Source organism: Mandrillus leucophaeus, unplaced genomic scaffold, assembly GCF_000951045.1.
Source record: "Mandrillus leucophaeus isolate KB7577 unplaced genomic scaffold, Mleu.le_1.0 Scaffold207, whole genome shotgun sequence".
Classification (NCBI taxonomy): domain Eukaryota; kingdom Metazoa; phylum Chordata; class Mammalia; order Primates; family Cercopithecidae; genus Mandrillus; species Mandrillus leucophaeus.
In genome coordinates, this window is record NW_012102110.1 from 4104844 (window position 1) to 4124775 (window position 19932).

At 37.8% G+C, this 19932-nt stretch overlaps 1 protein-coding gene across 1 annotated transcript in view; it reads left to right on the top strand.

The window, feature by feature from the left end:
- Positions 1-19932, top strand: part of LOC105539605 (chromosome unknown open reading frame, human C1orf112) — a 60129-nt gene that overhangs the window by 10019 nt on the left and 30178 nt on the right. Inside the window, exons 7-10 of the mRNA XM_011979957.1 lie at positions 1195-1279; positions 2947-3085; positions 16469-16549; positions 18097-18161. Coding sequence (XP_011835347.1) covers positions 1195-1279; positions 2947-3085; positions 16469-16549; positions 18097-18161 — 370 coding nt within the window. The remainder of the gene's footprint in view (positions 1-1194; positions 1280-2946; positions 3086-16468; positions 16550-18096; positions 18162-19932) is intronic.

Below are 19932 nucleotides of genomic sequence, written 5' to 3' on the forward strand. Positions count from 1 at the left end.
CTCCTGCCTCAGCCTCCCGAGTGGCTGGGATTATAGGCGTCCACCACCACACCTGGCTAATTTTTGTATTTCACCATGTTGGCCAGGCTGGTTTTGAACTCCTGACCTCAGGTAATCCACCTGCCTCAGCCTCCCAGAGTGCTGGGATTACGGGCATGAGCCACCTTGCCTGGCCAATACTAGTTTATTTTTAAAGAATTGCTGGTTGTAGCACACTTCATTGATTTTATCACTCATTAATGGATTATGAACAAGAGTTTGAAAAACAATATAAGGGCAAAGTTTGCATTCAAAACTTTGGTATAAAGAGAGAAATTTGGTTTTGTGCAATGTATCAGGGCCCTGTCGCTCTGCAACACACCCTCTCAAAGTCTATTTATTCACTATTTTATTTATTCATGATTCTGTGAGTCTGCAGTTTAGGGTGGGATCCCCTGATACAACTTTCTCTGATCCACCTGGGGCACTAGCTCACCCATGTGACTTTAGCGACTTCATTCACATCTGGCTGTTGGCAGAGGCAGAAGTACTTGAGAAAGCCGTGTGCATCATTCAGCAGGCTCACCACATCTCAGATACCTGATGCCAGTGGTTTCAGGGTTTCTAAGAATAGCAAGAGTGAGCAGGTCCCTGTATGCTAGCACGTTCCAAGTTTCTGCTTGCCTTAATTTTATTATTGTCCCCCGGGCCAAAGCAAGTCATAGGGTTTAGCCCAGAGTCATTGTGGAAAAGTGTGGATTCACAAAGGGCAGTCATTGTGGCCATTTTTATAAGTAGTCTACCACAGGCTGAGTAAAAGCCTTGCATGAATACCATGGAAATTAATTTGAATTCTTCCTTTTTAGGTTTTCTTTCCTTAGCAATTTGTTTTGTCATTTTGGATTAGAATTATATCTGTAGAATATTTCAGTTATAATAGGGTACAACTTTTATTCCACTGAACATTTTTAGTTTTATTTAGGTCATCAGGTAGGTATAAACTTCAAAAGTTAATTTCCAATAGGTATAAAAACCGTAACAAGTGTGACACTTAAATAGTTTAAATAATTCTTTTGACACAACTATTTCCAAACTGTGTTACCTATTTTAATTCAATCAAATGTTGAAATTGTTCAGTAGATAGTGTTAATTATGGGAGAAACTCACCCCCATGATATTTGGATGTCTTAAAAGTTCTGTTATCTTTCTTTGCAGTTATTCATTCTTTATTGGATATCTGCTCTGTTATTTCCAGTATGGACCATGCATTTCATGCCAATACTTGGAAGTTTATAATTAAGTAAGTTTGTTTGTTATTTTTTACTTTTTAGAAAATGTTTTCCATATTCCCCAATCTTAATTATTCATGATTCTTTAGATTGCATTTGAAACATTTTGTGTGAATTTAATGTTCACTGACACTGCTGTCTGATAATCCAGATATTATACATGTAACTCTCAAGCCAAATTGGACTTCTTTACCCTGTGGCCTCTAAAAATAAAAAAAGTGTTTTTTCTAGTTAGCTAGTACTTCAGAAATAATGGGCTATGGGCCAGACTAGAACTTAACCACTTTCCTGCTGCTACTGTTGTTTAACCAGCTCTCAAGTATCCTATTTCTAGGATTAGATAAATTGGTAACTATAATTAGAACCGAATATAATCTTTTCATTAGGTACTTTTAAGTTGTTCACACTTAATTCCATTTATACAGTAATTTTAACTTTCTGAAACTGAAGCATTATAACGGGTCACCAGGGATAGTGCCTATAGCATTCATCAGATTCTTAGGGGTGAGAGGAGATGTAGTTGAGATGTAAAAATGGTTAAGAATATCTACTTTATACACATACATAAAACATTAAAGGTCGGTGTATTTTCAGGTGTTAGGCGCTTTTCTTCTATTACCAGGACATTAAGTTGCCATTCAGTGGTTAAGAGTGTTGCCTGGAAGCTGTGTCACATGTGCTTAAATCCATTCTGAAATCATTTACTCCTTCTGAGCCCTTGGGCTATTTGGTTAATTTCTCTGAACATTAGTTTGCTCATCTGAAAATGGAAATAATAATAGCACCTTCTTGACAGGGTTATAGTGAGAATTGAGTTCATCACTGAAATGCTTAGAACTGTGCACGACACATAGTTAATGCTCAAGGAATTAGCCACATCGCTGTCATCACCACTGAATATCTTCCACTCTTACCCTCTTCCAGTTCATTTTATACCCAGCAGAATGATCTTTTAAAAAGCAAATCAGTTCATGTCACTCTATTGCTTAACATCTATCCCATTTTACTAAGAATAACAACCTAATCCTCTCTGGACGCTACCTCCTTCACCAGCCTGTCTCATGCTGCTCTCTCCCTGCTCTTAGTTCCTTAAACATACCAAACTCTCCTGTCCCAGAGCCTTTTCATGGTTTTTCCATCTGCCTAGGATGCTTCTCTCTCCTATTGTATACCTTGCTAACTCCTGCTTATTGTCTTTCAGTTCTCAGCTTAAGAGTTGTATCTTCATGATAACATTCTTTGATATCCTTACGCTAAGAATAAATTAGATTAGGTCTCTCTATTGTAGCACCTTAGACTTTGTCATTTGACAAATCACAGCCCTAATTAATTATTCTTACAATTATTTAACGTTCTCTCTCATGCTGGACCACAAGTTTCATGCAGGTAAGGCAGAGATTGTGTCCGTTTGTTTGACCCCTTTGTCCCCAGGGCCTGGTAGAGTGCCTGGTACATAGTAAGAATTCAATTAATATTTTACACAGAGAAAAAATTAGCAGCTTATTTAAACAAACATACCCGCTTCAAAGGTAAATAGGCATATCTTATTTATATTATGTCATATATGATGCTTTGTGATTGTTTTTTAAATGTTCTATAAGGTAGATATTGGTGGTGGTCCTAAGTTACTTGATGTGTTACTTGTGGTGATTGTATTCTTTTCTTTTTATTCATTTAGGCAGAGCCTTAAGCACCAGTCCATAATAAAAAGCCGTTTGAAACACAAAGATATAATTACTAGCTTGTGTGAAGACATTCTTTTCTCCTTCCATTCTTGTTTACATTTAGCTGAGCAGATGACACAGTCAGATGCACAGGTAAAATCTGGGCTAATAGCATTTTAAACAGCAACTCTTATTTTCTTTGGCAATTAGTAAATCTCATTTGAATGTCTGGGTCAGTCTGTTTAAGAGGATTTTAATTTATTTCATTTGGGTGTTTTTTTGGATCTGTGGGATTATTTATAGCCCATAATTACTTTTCACCCAGAGCATTGCATTAGATTCCTAACTGCTCTCATTGCCTCTAGGGTCTACCTGACTCCCTCTTTGCATTGTAACTGGTTGGTTACAGCATTCTTCTCTGAATCCTTTCATTCTTTTCTGCATGAAAACATAAATTATTTTGTTCATATTTATATAACAGCTAATATAGCTGCAATCAATCTTGCATTTTTTCTTCACCAATGCATTGCAACCTTTAGGGATACAAGTATGTTTGTGGATGTATATATATGCATCAGTCTTTTAAAGTTGATGTATTCATACATTCATTTTTATTTCAATAAGTTAGAGCGTTGAATTGGTATTCCATTTATGAAACAGATTAAATTTGTAGTACAATTATTGGGAATTATAACTCATTAGTACCTTTTGCTTTCAGACTAGCCCTCTAATTTTATTTAACTATAATAGCCCTAAATTATAAGATTAATAGTACTCAGGACCTAACAGTTATATGTAATTTTTTTTTTTTTTTTTGAGACTGAGTCTCACTCTGTCACCAAAGCTGGAGTGCAGTGGTGCAGTGGTATGATCTTGGCTCACTGCAACCTCTGCCTTCCGGGTTCAAGGGGTCATCCTGCCTCAGCCTCCTGAGTAGCTGGGATTATAGGTGCCTGCCACCACGCCTGGCTAATTTTTGTATTTTTAGTAGAGACGGGGTTTTGCCATGTTGGCCAGGCTGATCTCGAACTCCTGACCTAAGGTAATCCACCCGCCTCGGCCTCCCAAAGTACTGGGATTACAGGTGTAAGCCACGGCGCCCAGCCTGTATGTAATAATTTTAATGGGACCATGAATTTAGTATTTCTTCTTTGAATAGCAATGACATAGCCCGTTCTATTGTACATGTGCAAGCTGATATAGGGAATTCTTTTGTACCTGTGCTCTTCCCTGCCAGTCAGCTATGGGGGTGAAAGTGTAGGGATTCATCCAAGTCCTAAAACTGGTAGTAACTCCTAGGGCAGGGATGATCTGGAAGGACAGACCCTAGGGGAGGATGGAACTTTAAAAAGAAATTCTGAAGGTAGTAAGAAGGAAATGAGGAGTAGTGTTAGGAAGGGGCTAACTTTTTTCTTCTTGTTTCTCTTCTTTATCTCACCTGCCCCTCGCCTTATAACTCTTCTTCCTTTTTCCCTTTTCTTTTTTGTTCTCACTTCATTCATGCGTCCTTTCTGATTCCTCTTACCTTGCTAAAAGGAGAAGTTAGTTTGGGTATCCTGTATCAATGGCAGGAAGGTTGTTTTCTTCTTCACCTTTGTCCTGTAGATTCATATTCTCAACCCCAACCTCCTCTTTCAGTTTCCTTCTTGCTTCTCTTGACACCACAGATTTTCCAGCTAGTACTTGGAGAGGAAAATTAAACAGAGATATTTGGACAGGAGTAAGATGAAGAAAGCCTAAGCAACAGTATAGTCCATAGTGGCAAGAGAGAGTATGGGGGCTGCTTAGCCAGGGTGGCTGTTTATATATAAAGGATATTTTCAGTTTATATAAACTGCTTATAGATGGACATCAGAAAATTTAAATTCTCTTAACTGTCCAAGAAAATTCTCATATTTTTACTCATTTGTTCAAATTTGGGACTGATAAATGTGACCAGTTCTGCTTACTGTCCATTGCCTGAAATGGAGCTTTGAGGTGGACTGTATAATTTCTTCAATCTTAACTCCAGATTCTGATCAGCGATGCCCTCTGCTGCTCACTGTTAATATTTATTTACCAATCAAAGTGAAGTATTGAAGTTTTCCAAGCAGTTTTCACTTTGTGTCTTAGTCCGTTTAGGCTGCTATAACAAAATCCCTTAAACTGAGTAAGGGATTATAAATATTAGAAATTTATCTCTCACAGTTCTGGAAACTGGGAAGCCCAATATCAAGGCACCAGCAGATTTGGTGTCTAGTGAGGGTGTACTCTCTGCTTCAAAGATGGCCCCTTGCTGCTGCATCCTCACTTAGTGCAAGGGGCAAGACACCTCCCCTCAACCTCTTTTATAAGGGCACTTATTCATGAGGGCAGAGCCTTCGTGACTTAATCACTTCCCCAAAGGCCCCACCTCTTAATAGTATCACTGTGGATGTTAGGTGTCTGGGAGGACACCAATCTTCAAGCCATATCATCTCACTTTGAAAAAAGTCACAATAGAACCAGTAGATTTAATTAATATTACACTATTTATGGAAGCACGTGATGTGTCATTCCTTGTATTAATTTCCTGGGGTTGCCATAACAAATTACCACAAACTAGGTGGCTTAAAACAATAGAATTTTATTCTGTCACATTTCTAGAGGCAAAAGTTCACAGTGTGTCAATAGGGCCATGTTCTCTGGAAGGCTTTAGGGGATAATATATGTCATATCTTTTTCTTAGCTTCTGGGTGTCACTGGCAATCTTCAGCTTACTTTGGCTTGCAGCTGTGTAATTCCACATGCTGTTCTCTTTCTGTGTCTTCACATCATCTTTTTATAAGAACACCAGTGATAGTGACTAAGGGCATACCTTACTTTAGTATGACGTCATCTTAACTAATTATGTCTTCAATAACCCTATTTCCAAATAAGGTCACATTCTGAAGTATTGAGAGTTAGAACTTAAAGCTTTCTGAGAGGGACACAGTTCGATCCATAACAACCCCTAAAATCGATATTTATTCTCGAGTCTTGAAATTGGTTTTAAAAAGAGAATATTCTATTAGAGTTTTTAATGTATAGTTTTAACATATAGTTCTTTAGCCCCCAGTTATTTAGTTTTTCTGTAAACCTAGGGAAATTTATTTGTGTGGCCCTTAGAAATAATTTAATTTCCACTCTAATTCCTACTTATATAATGCTTTTAGAAATTTGTATTATTCAGAAAATAAACATATACTATTGTATCTGTTGCCTACACTTAGATTTTATTGCCTGCTACATTTAAATTTTATTAGTATTTTAGTTGTTTTAGTTATTTTAGAAAGAATGTGCCTGTAATTTCAGCACTTTTAAGAGGCCAAGGCAGAAGGATTGCTTGAGCCTAGGAGTTCGAGACCAGCCTGGGCAATACAGGGAGACCCCCATCTCTACAAAAAACAAAAAAATTATCCAGGCCTCGTGGCATATACCTGTAGTTCTAGTTACTTGGGAGACTGGGGCAGGAGGATACATTGAGCCCAGGAGATTGAGGCTGCAGTGAGCCGTGATCGGGCCACTGTACTACAGCCTGGACAACAGAGCGAGACCCTGTTTTGATAGATAGATAGATAGATAGATAGATAGATAGATAGATAGATAGATAGATAATAGATAGATAATAGGTAGATAGATAGATAGATAGATAGATAGATAGATAGATGATAGAAGATAGATAGATAGATAGACAGACAGATAGATAGATACCTGGACAACAGAGCGAGACCCTGTTTAGATAGATAGATAGATAGATAGATAGATAGACAGACAGACAGATAGATAGATAGATACCTGGACAATAGAGCGAGACCCTGTCTAGATAGATAGATAGACTCTGTCTAGATAGATAGATAGATAGATAGATAGATAGATAGATAAGGAAAGAAAGAAAGAAAGGTGCTCATATTTTAAAGCATTGAAAAATGGTCTTCCTTGCTTATATTACCCACACCTTTGTTGGCATTGAGATGCAAACTTTGTTTTAAACAGTTGAGTAAATCAAAGATGGGACTGTTAATTTATTTGTGTTATTTACTTGCTTTTTGAAAATGTAAAAATAAAACTCTAGATTTAATTAGTAGTATACTATTTAGTGATGAAGTAAAGCTACAGGCTTCGAACAAATCTTGCATAATTTCCTCTTGAATGAGAGAGAAAATTTAAAGTAACCTAACAAATAAGTTGTGTGTCACCACTCATTCAGTCATTTAACAAGAGTGCTTATTCCGTGCCAGGAAATGTTGTAGGCGCCCTCAACAACTTAAGAGTCTAGCTTGAAACACAAATAAGTAGGTAATTATTATAGAATGGTATGATCTTTGGAGGACTGGGTATTGGCTGGCTCATGGGAGTACAAGATAGGTATCCAGTGATGAAGTCAGGAACAGTTTCTTATGGTGATATGACGTCTATGCTGAATAAAATGTATTATAAGGTCAGTGTAGATTAATCTTTAAACTTTGTGCTTTTAAATTTGCATAGCACTCTATTAGAGAGTTCATGTTCAAAACAATCGAAAAGGCTGAGTGTGGTGGCTCATGGCTGTAATCCCAGCACTTTGGGAGGCCGAGGTGAGCAGATCGCTTGAGCTAGGAGTTCGAGACCAGGCTGGCCAACATGGTGAAACCCCGTCTCTACTAAAAATACAAAAATTAGCCCAGAGTGATGGTGCACACCTGTAATCTCAGCTACTCGGGAGACTGAGGCAGGAGGATCACTCGAACCTAGGAGATGGAGGTTGAAGTAAGTCGAGATTGTGCCACTGCACTCCAGCCTGGGCAACAGAGTGAGACTCCACCTCAAAAAAAAAAAAAATTCAAAGAAGGATGACTTTTCATCTACCCTACTTCTGCTGAGGAAAATTGACTATTTTCAAATATTTTTAATAAACATGAGGGATCATGTTCCATTAGCGAACCATCCAACTCTGTTTTGACTGGGTTTAATGAAGATTTTACTCTATTGGAAAAGAAATCAAACATAGCCAATTAACATATAAGTTAAGATATGTTATTTTCATATGAAATAATTCACAAATTAAAGACAGTAATTTGTTTGACTTAATTTTATGGCACTATTTAAAGCTGTTTGGATTATAGTGTGTATTATAAACTTGGGTGATGGAACAACCAATATTTATTGAGCTAAGGTGCTTAAATGTCAGACACTGTTTAAATCTCACAATAATCCTGTATTAGCCTCATTGTAGATGAGAAAACCGGGCCACAGAAAGGTTTAGTAACTTTCCCCAGATCATATAGTAGTTGTAGTAGGACCAGGACTTAAATCCAGGCAGATGAATCTATAGCCCTCCCTGCATACTGTTGGCACTACCCACTGTTTTATCAATTTACAAATGTAATATGTAATCAGAGAACACACATATTACACAAGTATCTAACATGGAAAGTGAAATCCTATTTTCATCTACTAGAAAGAATCCCAGGAAAGTTTTTTATTTATTTTGAGGGTGGGAGAAAACATTAACATTGAACATATTTAAAAATAATGATTGGGTTATGTTATCATTAGAGTCAATAGACAAATCTCTGAAAACAAAATGTTTTATTTGGGAGGAAGTAATTGCAATTTGTAGCATTCATGCAGACCAATTGTTTGGTATGTCCATAGAAAAAAGAGAAGGTTAGCGGTCTTATAAAAAAAGGAGAAATATTACATACGGCTCTTGAAGAAAGTCCATTGGCACTAGATTTGGGGAGCCGTCAAGCTCTGATTGGTAAGTGAGGGCAATGGGTAACACTGGTCTTAGAGTTGCACCAGGTTCTGTTCCAGTTACAGCAGTTCTAGAGTTCCAGTTACAGCAGGCAGTTTCAGCAGCCAGGCTTATAGAGAATTACATTTTGGGAGAAATGTTTTGTGCCCTAAGTGCTTTTCCCCCAGGCCTGTTGACTCTGTTTTAGTTGGGTATGACAAGAATGACTCAACTTGTGTTACTAATTTTTACATTATACAAATTGTTTACAACTTGAGTTTTTGCTTAACAGTTTATCCCAAGGGCTTTCTGTGTCCATGAAGGTATATGTACCTGATTCTTTTTAATAGCTATATGGTATTACAGTTTATGATTATACTATAAATTTGTAGTTGACCCTTGAACAATTCGGGTCCGAACTGCACAGGTCAACTTATGCAGATTTTTAAAAATTGTCATTTATTACAATAAAATAACACAAATCTATTATCAGAGGTTAAAATTTATCAAAACTTAGCACACAGAGACCATACATGGTACCATGCAGTTGAGAGAAATGTAAACAAATGTAAAGATGAGTATTAAATCATAATTACATAACATTAACTGTGGTACATATTGTAGTACTATTAGGTTGTGCAAAAGTAATTGCAGTTTTTGCCATTATTTTCAATATATATATTCAATATAATACAATAATTTCATAGCCACTTCCTGTTGCTGTTACTGTGAACTCAAGTTTTGCAAGGCCATGTGATACTAACCATCCCCACATGAGCAGTTTGTCTCTCCAGCAAGTAAATTGCATTTCTCAGTAAATGTTAGCTCTTGAGGTGCCTCCATATTTTTTCATCGTCTTTAATGCAATATGGTAAACCCATAAGAAGAGCCACTAGTGATGCTGGAAGTGCTCCCAAGAATTCCTTAATACGTGTTGTAAATTGAGGTCTGCAACTGCAATTACCTGCCATTTCAGACAGATGATTCATTTTGTAAATAGACAGTGTTAATACATATAACATACAAAATATGTTAATCAGCTGTTTTTATTGGTAAGGCTTATGGTCAGTGGTAGGCTATTAGTGTTTTTGGAGACTCAAAAAGGTTATACTCGGATTTTAGACCACATGGGGGTTGGCACCCCTAGACCCCATGTTGTTCAAAGGTCAACTGTTTTTAGGTGTTCCCCACATGTTGCATACTTGGTTCATTTCAGTTTTCACTATATAAAAAAAGTTGTGTTTTTTTTTTTTGTAAAGTGAAAGCAAGTTTATTAAGAAAGTAAAGGAATAAGGCCAGGCACGGTGGCTCACGCCTGTATTCCCAGCACTTTGGGAGGCTGAGGTGGGTGGATCACGAGGTCAGGAGTTCGAGACCAGCCTGGCCAACATGGTGAAACCCCGTCTCTACTAAAAATACCAAAATTAGCTGGGCACGGTGGCGGGCGCCTGTAATCCCAGCTACTCAGGAGGCTGAGACAGGAGAATCACTTGAACCCAGGAGGTGGAGGTTGCAGTGAGCCGAGATCACGCCACTGCACTCCAGCCTGGGTGACAGAGTAAGACTCCATCTCAAAAAAAAAAAAAAAAGTTAAAAGAATAAAGAATGGTTACTCCATAGTCGGAGCAACCCCAAAGTCTCCTGGTTGGCCACTTTTATGGCCATTTCCTGATTTATATGCTAAACGAGGAGTAGATTATTCCCTTTCTGGGAAAGGGGTGAGCAATTCCCAGAACTAAGGGTTTTTACCCTTTGTAGATCATATAGGGTTACTTTCGGTTGTTGCCAGGGTATTTGTAAACTGATGGAACAGTTTGGAGTATCTTTTATCATGCTAATGTATTATAATTAGTGTATAACGAGCAGTGAGGACAACCAGAAGTCACTTTTGTCACCATGTTGGATTTGGTGGGTTTTGGCCGGCTTCTCTACTGCATGCCGTTTTATCAGCAAGTTCTTTGTGACCTGTGTCTTGTGCTGACCTCCCATCTCATCCTGTGACTTAGGATGCCTAACCTCCTAGAAATGCAGTCCAGCAGGTCTTGGCCTCATTTTACCCAGCGCCTTTTTAAGATAGAGTCCTCTGGTTAAAACACCTGTGACATATTTGCCCCCTCCCTTTTATAAGGGAACCCTTAATTCTAAGGGTTGTAGAGGGACAGATAGATATCTTCTATAACTTCTTCGGGCTGAATAGGGATGATGATATTCCTGCCTATCTATTGGGGTCTCTTATATTCCGGGTAGAGAGGAGATCAGTCAGAAAGTGTCAGTATCATGAGGGCCATTCATAACTCTCAGTTCCGAAAAAAGGTGATATCTGGAAGATTAGTAAGTGTTCGATTTAATAAAACATTCAGTAAGCTTACCTCGTATTCCTACACAGAGTGCAACAGCAGTATATTCCACAACAGTAAAGCAAAATAAGTAAAATTATCCCAAGTACTAAATAAGAAGACTTCCCATGAACTGGGCAACTGTTGGAAACCAAGCTGATTCCAGTCGGCCCAGAATTAGAATACTGATCCAGATTTTCACATTACCATCCCTCTTGTTTCTTCTGAGCAGCAGCTGGAAATTACTGGTTGGTTCACAGGAATAAGCAGGGTTAGTCTAAATTGCAGGGAAAAAACTCAAAAACAACTGATGAGAAAAACACTCAAAAACACCTAATAACAAGTGTACCATAGTTTTTGAAACATAATTTTTTTTTCTCTCTCCAGTCTCCCATTTTTACTAAAGACAAATCATGATAGGACTGATTTGCTTTTTTATACTTGGCCTGATTATCTGTATAAAATACAGCAAGAATAATGATTTTTCACATGGACTTTTAAAAACTGGCTTTGATGGAACTCTGTTTTATAAGGAAACTCAGATAAGACTTTAAAATATGAATTGGATAAATTCCTCTCCTCTTGAGGTCCCAAGATAATTTGGGGCTCCTGGGCCTGTCAGAAAGTGACATTCTTTACTTACCACAGGTCAGGAACCCTGGCATAAACAAGGTATGAGGCAAGTTTTCCCAAGGGCCTTTATTGGCTTTATAAGTCAAGTTTGATTCCTTAAAGGAAAGCACACTATTCCAGCCAAAGCCTTGGTAAAATAATCAGTTTATCCAGTTGTGTCCTGTTGCAAAAGAAAACACTCGTATTCCACTTATGCAAATAACTATATTGCCATAAGTTGAGAATATTCACAAATAGGTTCCAAATTCTGGAGAAATCGGAAACAAATAGGCTCCAAATTTTATTCACAGTAATGTACTTTACTCAATTGTTAAACAGCTCAAAGAAAAGCTCAAAGCAGCTCAAAAGAAAAGTTTTCTTGACTCTAAAAAATAAAACAAAGGATAAGCAACATTTTAAACAAAAAATAAAAGAAATTACTTCAGTCTTCTGTTAGTTCAGTTCATGTAGTTAACGCTTGCCCTATTTGATATCCACGAACACTCCAGCTCTTCATGAGAGTCCTGAAAATTTCTTTCCTCTATTTTAATGTCACAATTGCCAAAGTTAGCGGAAACCTACATTGAAAAGCACCTGTCAAAGTCCTATAGCCGATTAAAAATTACCTTTTGATTAAAACCAGACAGTTGTCTCTGGATGACAAAAATGCCTTATAGCAGCCTCTGTTAAAGCCATAATTGACTGGGGATTTTGGTTACTTCTGTGGCACATAACAATTTTATATAACAATTATAACGTACACTAAGTTATATCAGAATTATAGTTGTTTCCCATAATTTTGGAACACATGCCAGTAACATTTATACAAATATAGCCCAAAGAAAGCCAAGCATCATTTTATATTTGACAGTGCTTCCTATATGATTTTTTTTTTACCAAAAAAGCCAAATTTCACCTTTGCAGTAGTGTCCTATTGTTAACCCCAATTCTTAATAAAACTGTATAGACAAATCTAATTTTAATCAGTATAAAATTTAATCAGTATAAAACTGTGTAAACAAATCTAATTTTAATCAGTATAAAATTTAATCAGTATAAAATCTAATTGTAATCAGTATAACTATAAGGTATGATTCTCATAAACTGTTTACAACTCTTTACAATTTTTGTTAAAGAGTAGATTATTGCTCTCAGGAAACTCTGTTGTGATTTTTTGCAGTGTTCAATTTATGGAAAAACTGAATAATATCCCTTTAACTTTAGCCAATATGTTCACACAGATTTTTTTTACAAGATTAATTTTTTACAAATGTACAACTTGCTCAGACCTTCAGCGTTATCGTACTTAACTTAAAACACTCCTATACCCCTTTAATATAGGTCAAAAATACACATTCTCATGCTTTCTTACAATCTTTTACCAAAAAAAATTTCACTTTCCTTACATACCTGTAATGTAAAACTTTCTTCAGTAGTCTTCAATTACATATTACAATGTTAACTCTTAGCAACTTTTACTTATGGTGGAAAACCTTGGTAAGTAAGGAATTCTAATTATGTACTAGGTATGGATCCTAGGACACAGAACAGAAGTGCAGATAAGGTCTGACTCTTTCTAGCATAGCTAGGGGGCCTGGCTAACACCACATGTCCCCAAGCCTTACCTAGAATCTGCTCCAAAGTAAGTAAGTTAAACAGTTTTCAAAAGTCAAAGAAGCAGTTTATGACCTTAAAGCATTTAGCAAACCTAATATCTAACCTGCCTAATTTAAACCACATGTCTTTGTTTTGAAGATATTTTGATTTTACCAATAATCTTTAAAACTATTTCCCAGAAATTACTTAAGTCACATGAATTAAAAGGCATTCCACTTTTTACTTTTCTGACAAAATATTTAAGTGTTCATTATTTTTAAACCAGTTATCAAAGCTCTTTTGTATTTCACACACCATACATATAAATACACAGAAGAAGAGATGCAGTAGTTATAAGATTTTTCATTTGCCAGTTTTATTTATTTATTTAGAGACAGAGTCTTGCTCTGTTGCCCATGCTGGAGTACAATGGCATGATCTTAGCTCACTGAAACCTCCACTTCCTGGGTTCAAGTGATTCTCTTGCCTCAGCCTCCCAAGTAGAGACAGGGTTTCGCCATGTTGGCCAGGCTGGTCTTGAACTCCTGACCCCAAGTGATCTGCTTGCCTCAGCCTCCCAAAATGCTGGGATTATAGGTGTGAGCCATCACACCTGGCTCATGTGCCAGTTTCTTAATTGGATTACTGGGTTTAGGGTAGAGCACTTCGAGGAACAGGGCCAGGAAAGCATGTAGTGTCTACAGCCTAATAAGCAGGCACAGTTGGAATGCAAAACAGATCCCCAAAAATTAAGTGTCCCATTTGTATACTGGATCCTGGATTCCCAAAAGAGAAACGCTATAGAACAAGGCAGTCCAGTGATTTTACCATGCATTTCATTGCGCAGTAACCCAAAGCCAGTCAGTCCATTCTGTGATCAGCCCATCACTCATGGGAGTTGTATCTCAGTGGGGTTTGAGGGGACGGTGGGGACATCCCCATATCTTCTAGGTGGCCAAGAGCATGCTTCTGATCCAAATGTGCAAAGATCTGAGTATCCCGCTTGTGCCATTAGTTATATCCAAAAGTATATTTCCTACCTAGTTATATACGAAAGCTCTGTGAAGTAATTTCTGATACCCCCAAAGTGAAAATCATCAGATAGTGCAATGCAAAACAGAACACAGCCTTAGATTTTGAGAGGGATCTATCCATTTTAAATTTTGGGGTTCCATGAGGAAAATAGAGGTTTTCACTTAAAAGGGATCTGTGGTGCCCCCTCTGTTTTCCGACGGAGTCCGAGGCTGTTAAAGCTTGATTATCTGCTTTCAATTAAGCTGACTTAACCACGGCACTTTTTAAAACGTCCTTTTAAATCCCCTGTTACCCGTCTTTAGCCATGCCAAAGTGCCAATATTTCTGGCTTTTGAAGCCGGTAACCTTCCAGGTGCTCAGAGAAAGAAAAATTTAAGACAGTTCATGGAGGGGAAGAGAATCAACAAATGGTAAAGGTCACACAGATATCAACCAGAAAGTACTCATTGCCTTTGCCAGATTGAACCTGGGCCACCAGCCATTGTAAAATGGCAAAGCCTTAGCTGCTGAGCTCCAGCACTAAGCAATTTCCATTGCTCTTTCCAGAAGGAGCCCAGAGCAGCCAATTTGGAGCTTGCAAAGGCTCAAGATAATTTTTAGAGCTAATTATAACAACCCCCAAATTCCTGTTCTCGGGATGGTAGAGACAGAGCAAGTACTGCCATGGGGTTACAAGGTCAAGCTCCTCAGGATATTTTTCAACATGTTGTCTCTGGGCAAGATGAAAGAATGGACAGTTGATCTGAGTAACAGAAAAGATAAGAAGGGGAAAGGAGAGAATGGGAGAAAAGCATTGCCTGTGTCAGGGTTGGGACGGTGAGGAGCTCAGGGAGGCCTGAGAAAGACCCCTCCATTGCAGTGACACTGAGTCAAGTTCAGGCAGCACTTGTCTGTAGTGAAGGGACCTTTTTCAGCAGTCCCATCAGCTCAAGTTTCCCCTTTTGAGAAGGATAAAAGCTCCCCATGTCCCATGATTCTGTACATGCCTAATCCTGTCACCCATAGCCGTCAGCAAGAGTGCAAGGCTGAGTAATCCAAAGAGAATAGCAGTTAACATCCCGTAGTGCCAAACCCGTTCTTAGCCCAGAGGGACTTTACTGAGGGGGATCTCTAACGCCCTAAATCTTAGGAAGAAGTCTAATTTTCCTAAGTTGGGCCGCAAACCAAAGTTCAGTCAAGCATCCTTTCCTTTTATTAAGAGGGGTGTTTAAACCCACCCTGTCTTAGGAGAGACTCTCAACTCCTATAAGTTGGGGCTCTAACCCAATCCTCTTCGTCACCTGGGTACCCCACCACTTAACGAAAGTTGGCCAATTGGTGCTGCAGTCTACTTTTTGGCACTGGAGGTCTCAGTATTGTCCCTACGGCGTTTGCCAGGAAGTTATTACTGGAAAGGGGTCCTGATCCAGACGCCAAAAGAGGTCTGGATCTTGTGCAAGAAAGAATTCAAGGTGAATCCATAGAGTAAGATGAAAGCAAGTTTATGAAGAAAGTAAAGGAATAAAGAATGGCTACTCCATAGGCCAAGCAACCAAAAATGTCATATTGCATACCTATGCTAGTATTTCTATAGACTGTGTTTCCAGAAATTGAATTGCTACTCAATTAAGATGTTTTAACACTTCAGCTTTTTATAATAATGTATTATTTTATGTTCCCATCAGTAGTAAAAGAAAGTGCTTGTTACCTTACTTTCTTACTAGTGAAGGGATATTATCAGTCTTTTTAATCTTTGCTAATCAAATAACCCTCAAACTTCCCCCTTCCCCAAATATATATAATTAGGTTGTAATTTGGATATTTTTCAGTATTAATTTATTGGCAGTTTGTTTTGTCTTTTTTGTGAAATATGTTTTTATGTCTTTACCTGTTTTCTTTTATGTATCATTCTTTCTTTGATTTGTAAGACCTTTTTTTTTTTGACCATCCGTTAAACTTATACCCATGTAACAAAGAATAAGGTATTTAAATTTCTTTCACTTTCAGATCAACCAAGAAGGATCACCTCTTTTGCTATCATAGGTTAAGATTTCTTTTCAGTAATGTAGAATTTAATACCTCTATTGTCATTTGTTATTTGCATTGCACCTAATAATTCAAAGAAGAGTTATATTTTCTTGGAAAATTTTTATACCATATTTAAGAGGTTTTGTTTTTGTTTTTTAGAAAACATTGTCTCATTTGTAAGTTTAGCTAATTTTATATTCTTATTTATTATGCTTATTTCCCTTTTTGGTGCAGGATAATGCTGACTACAGATTATTTCAGAAAACACTCAAATTGTGTCGTTTTTTTGCCAACTCCCTTTTGCACTATACTAAGGTAAGTCTTTATTATACATTACTTTATTTAATTGTAGTCCTCTCAAAAAACTAATTATTATCCCCATTCCACAGAATAGAAAGCTCAAGCTCAGATAGCATATAACTTGATCAAGTCACATATCTAGAAACCAGTAAGGCTGGGATTTAAGTACAGATGTGATTTCTTTTTTATGGTTAGACTATGCCTTAGAAAGTAAAAGAAATAGTTTTTATTGTATTATAAGATATAGGAAAAAGCTGATGATCATTTGAAAATTTTTAAAGATTCCCCTGATGGAATTGATTTTTTTTCAAAAAGACAAGCAGCATGATTAGGGAAAACTTTGCCTCCCTACACACCAAGCAAATATCAGATGGGTTACTACCCATCAAATGCCATTGGTGCATTTCCCACAATGTGTCTTTGCCACTGGAATACAAACCCTGCAAGCTGCAGAGAACCCAGTGTAAGAAGCAACCAACTACTCTTAAATGGCAGCTGCCCAGAAAGACCAATTTGGATGGCAGTGTATCAGTAGCCAAGGGTACCAGCCATGGAATTCTGACTATAATAAATCGTCATTGGAAACCCTTATCTTTCCTCAAAAACAGAAGAAAAGGTCAAAAACAAATTGAACATGGACAGTAGTTTTTTTAAAAACCACTAACATCTTTTACTAATAATGTTTTGTTCACTGACTGCTGTAAGCATTCTTGGCTCATCTTTGCAAATAATCTGCCTTGACAACTTTTCTGTTTGTTTATTTTTTTGAGACAGAGTCTCGCTCTGTTGCCCAGGCCTGGAGTGTGATGGCATGATCTCGGCTCACTGCAACCTCTGCCTCCCAGGTTCAAGCGATTCTCCTGCCTCAGCCTTCCGAGGAGCTGAGACTACAGGCGCCTGCCACCACACCTGGCTAGTTTTTGTATTTTTGGTAGAGATGGGATTTCACCATATTGGTCAGGCTGGTCTCGAACTCCTGACCTCAGGTGCTCTGCCCACCTTGGCCTCCCAAAATGCCGGCATTACAGGTGTGAGCCACTGTGCCCGGTCGACAATTTTTCTGTTTTACAGTTACCACTACTATTCTGATGACTCTCAAATATGCAGGCCTCTTTAAAATTATGACACAGTTTTTAAAGTGTGGTGGCTCATGCCTGTAATCCCAGCACTTTGGGAGGCCAAGGCGGGTGGATGACCTGAGGTCAGGAGTTCAAGACCAACCTGGACAACATGGTGAAACCCTTCCGCTACTAAAAATACAAAATTAGCCAGGTGTCGTGATGCACGCCTGTAACCCCAGCTACCTGGGAGGCTGAGGCGTGAGAATCGCTTGAATCCGGGAGACGGTTGCAGTGAGCTGACGTCACACCATTGTACTGTAGCCTGGGCAACAAGAGTGAAACTACGTCTCAAAAAAAAAAAAAAAGAAAAGAAAGAAAAATAATTTTTTTTTAAAAGGGGGCACATTCAGGATTTTATTTTATTTTGCATTCCTTTGTGAGATTATATGTACTAAAAAGACACATTTTATGCAAAGAATGAATAGAGTTGTTTTATTTTAGGAATTTCTTCCTTTCCTCTCTGATTCTTGCTGTAATTTGCACCAGCTGTATCTTCAGATACACAGGTAAGAAGAATGCCATGATTATTAAGATATAACAATGCCATCTGTGCCATGCAGTGCTTGAGTACCTACCATTTTACAATAAAACAAAAATTTTTCTTAATGTTTTAGTAATTTTTATCTGCTAGCTTGAAATAATTGGAGATAGAGGCTTTTGAAAGATACATTCCACATGAGTTATGCTTATCTTTGTATTTTACTAGTACCTTATACAGGAGTGATAATTAGTAGGGTGATAAAATCCAATGGCAAATATAAATATGTATACACAAATATACGTATACCTTATATATGCCTTTATATTTTAATATTGGCATTTTTTAATCTTTATTTTTATTTTGTTTCTATGAAGTTTAAGTCAGCCCCCATTTAAATTTAAATTTTGATACCTTTCTGTAATTCACTTTACAGGACGGTCTTTTTTCTGAAACCATCTCAGAAAAGAAAGTGAATTACAGAAAGGTATCAAAATTTAGATGGGGGCTAAGCGACTTCTAAAATTGATGGTTACCTCCAAAGAGCCCTAAATTTGACACAAAGTGAGTTCATTTATCCATCAGTCCTGTTGCAGCTTCATAATTCATTTAGCATCCCAGACAACTTTTTCACACCTTTCCTTCCTCGAACTTCCTGTATCTCCAACATCTTCCCAATTCCTCATTGTCAATGACCTCACTTCCTGTGTCACTGAGGAAAAATGGAAGCAATTAAAAGAGAGCTGCTGTATGTTTCCTGTAACACATCTACTATTCTATGTGTATCTAGACCCATATATTCATTCCCTCACTACCATGAGTGAACTGTGCCCCTAAGACTAGCCTCTCCATTGTGCATTGGATTTCATTCTCTCTCACAGGCTCAGTGACCTTGCACCAGCAATTATTCCCTTTCCCTCTTGCATCATCAGCCTTTCCTCCATACTGGGTCACTCTCATGAGTATACAAATATGCTGTTATTTTTCCCATCTTAACAATACAAAACAAAGTCTCTTGACTCTACATCCTCCTACAAATACCCTCTCGTTTCTCTGCCTTTCTTTACAGCAAAATTTCTAGAAAGAGTTGTCTATACCCCTGTCTCAACTCTTTCTTGAATCTAGTCCAGTCAGGCTTTCTGCACCAACACTTCATCAAAATAGTTCTTGTTAAGGTCATGAGTGACCACCACATTACTGCATCCACTAGTCAATTATAGTCCTTCTGTAACCTGTCAGTAGCACTTGATCCTCTTTTATGAACACTTTGTTCTTTTGGTTTCTAGGATATGTCTCACTCTTAGTTCTCTTGGTTCCAGTCTTACTATCTGCTCCTTCTCAGCTTCCCTAGGAGGTTTCTCTTCTAAGTTAAATGTGTCCCAGCACTTACTCCTCAAGCCTGTTATCTGTCTATTATCATTTAGTCTCAAGACTTTAAATTTATATCTCCTTTAATGTCTAACTACCAATCAGGACATCTATACTAAATTGTCCCAAACTGAACTATTGATTTCCACCCATGTCATCCTCATACCCAATAAAATCTGCTCCTTTTGTAACCTCTTTATTTCAGTTTAAGTGGCAACTTTGTTCTTCAAATTGATCAGGCCAAAAAACCTTGCCCCTTTAGCATTTTCTGTCAATGTTACCTTCAGTGTACACACGCATGCACGCACGTGCACGTACATGCACTTCTCAACACCTGAACTGCTACCATCTGATCTGACCCACTATTATTTTCTTGCCTGGATTTTGCAAAAAAGTTTATGTCTTTGCCTCACGCTACTTTGTTCTCCACA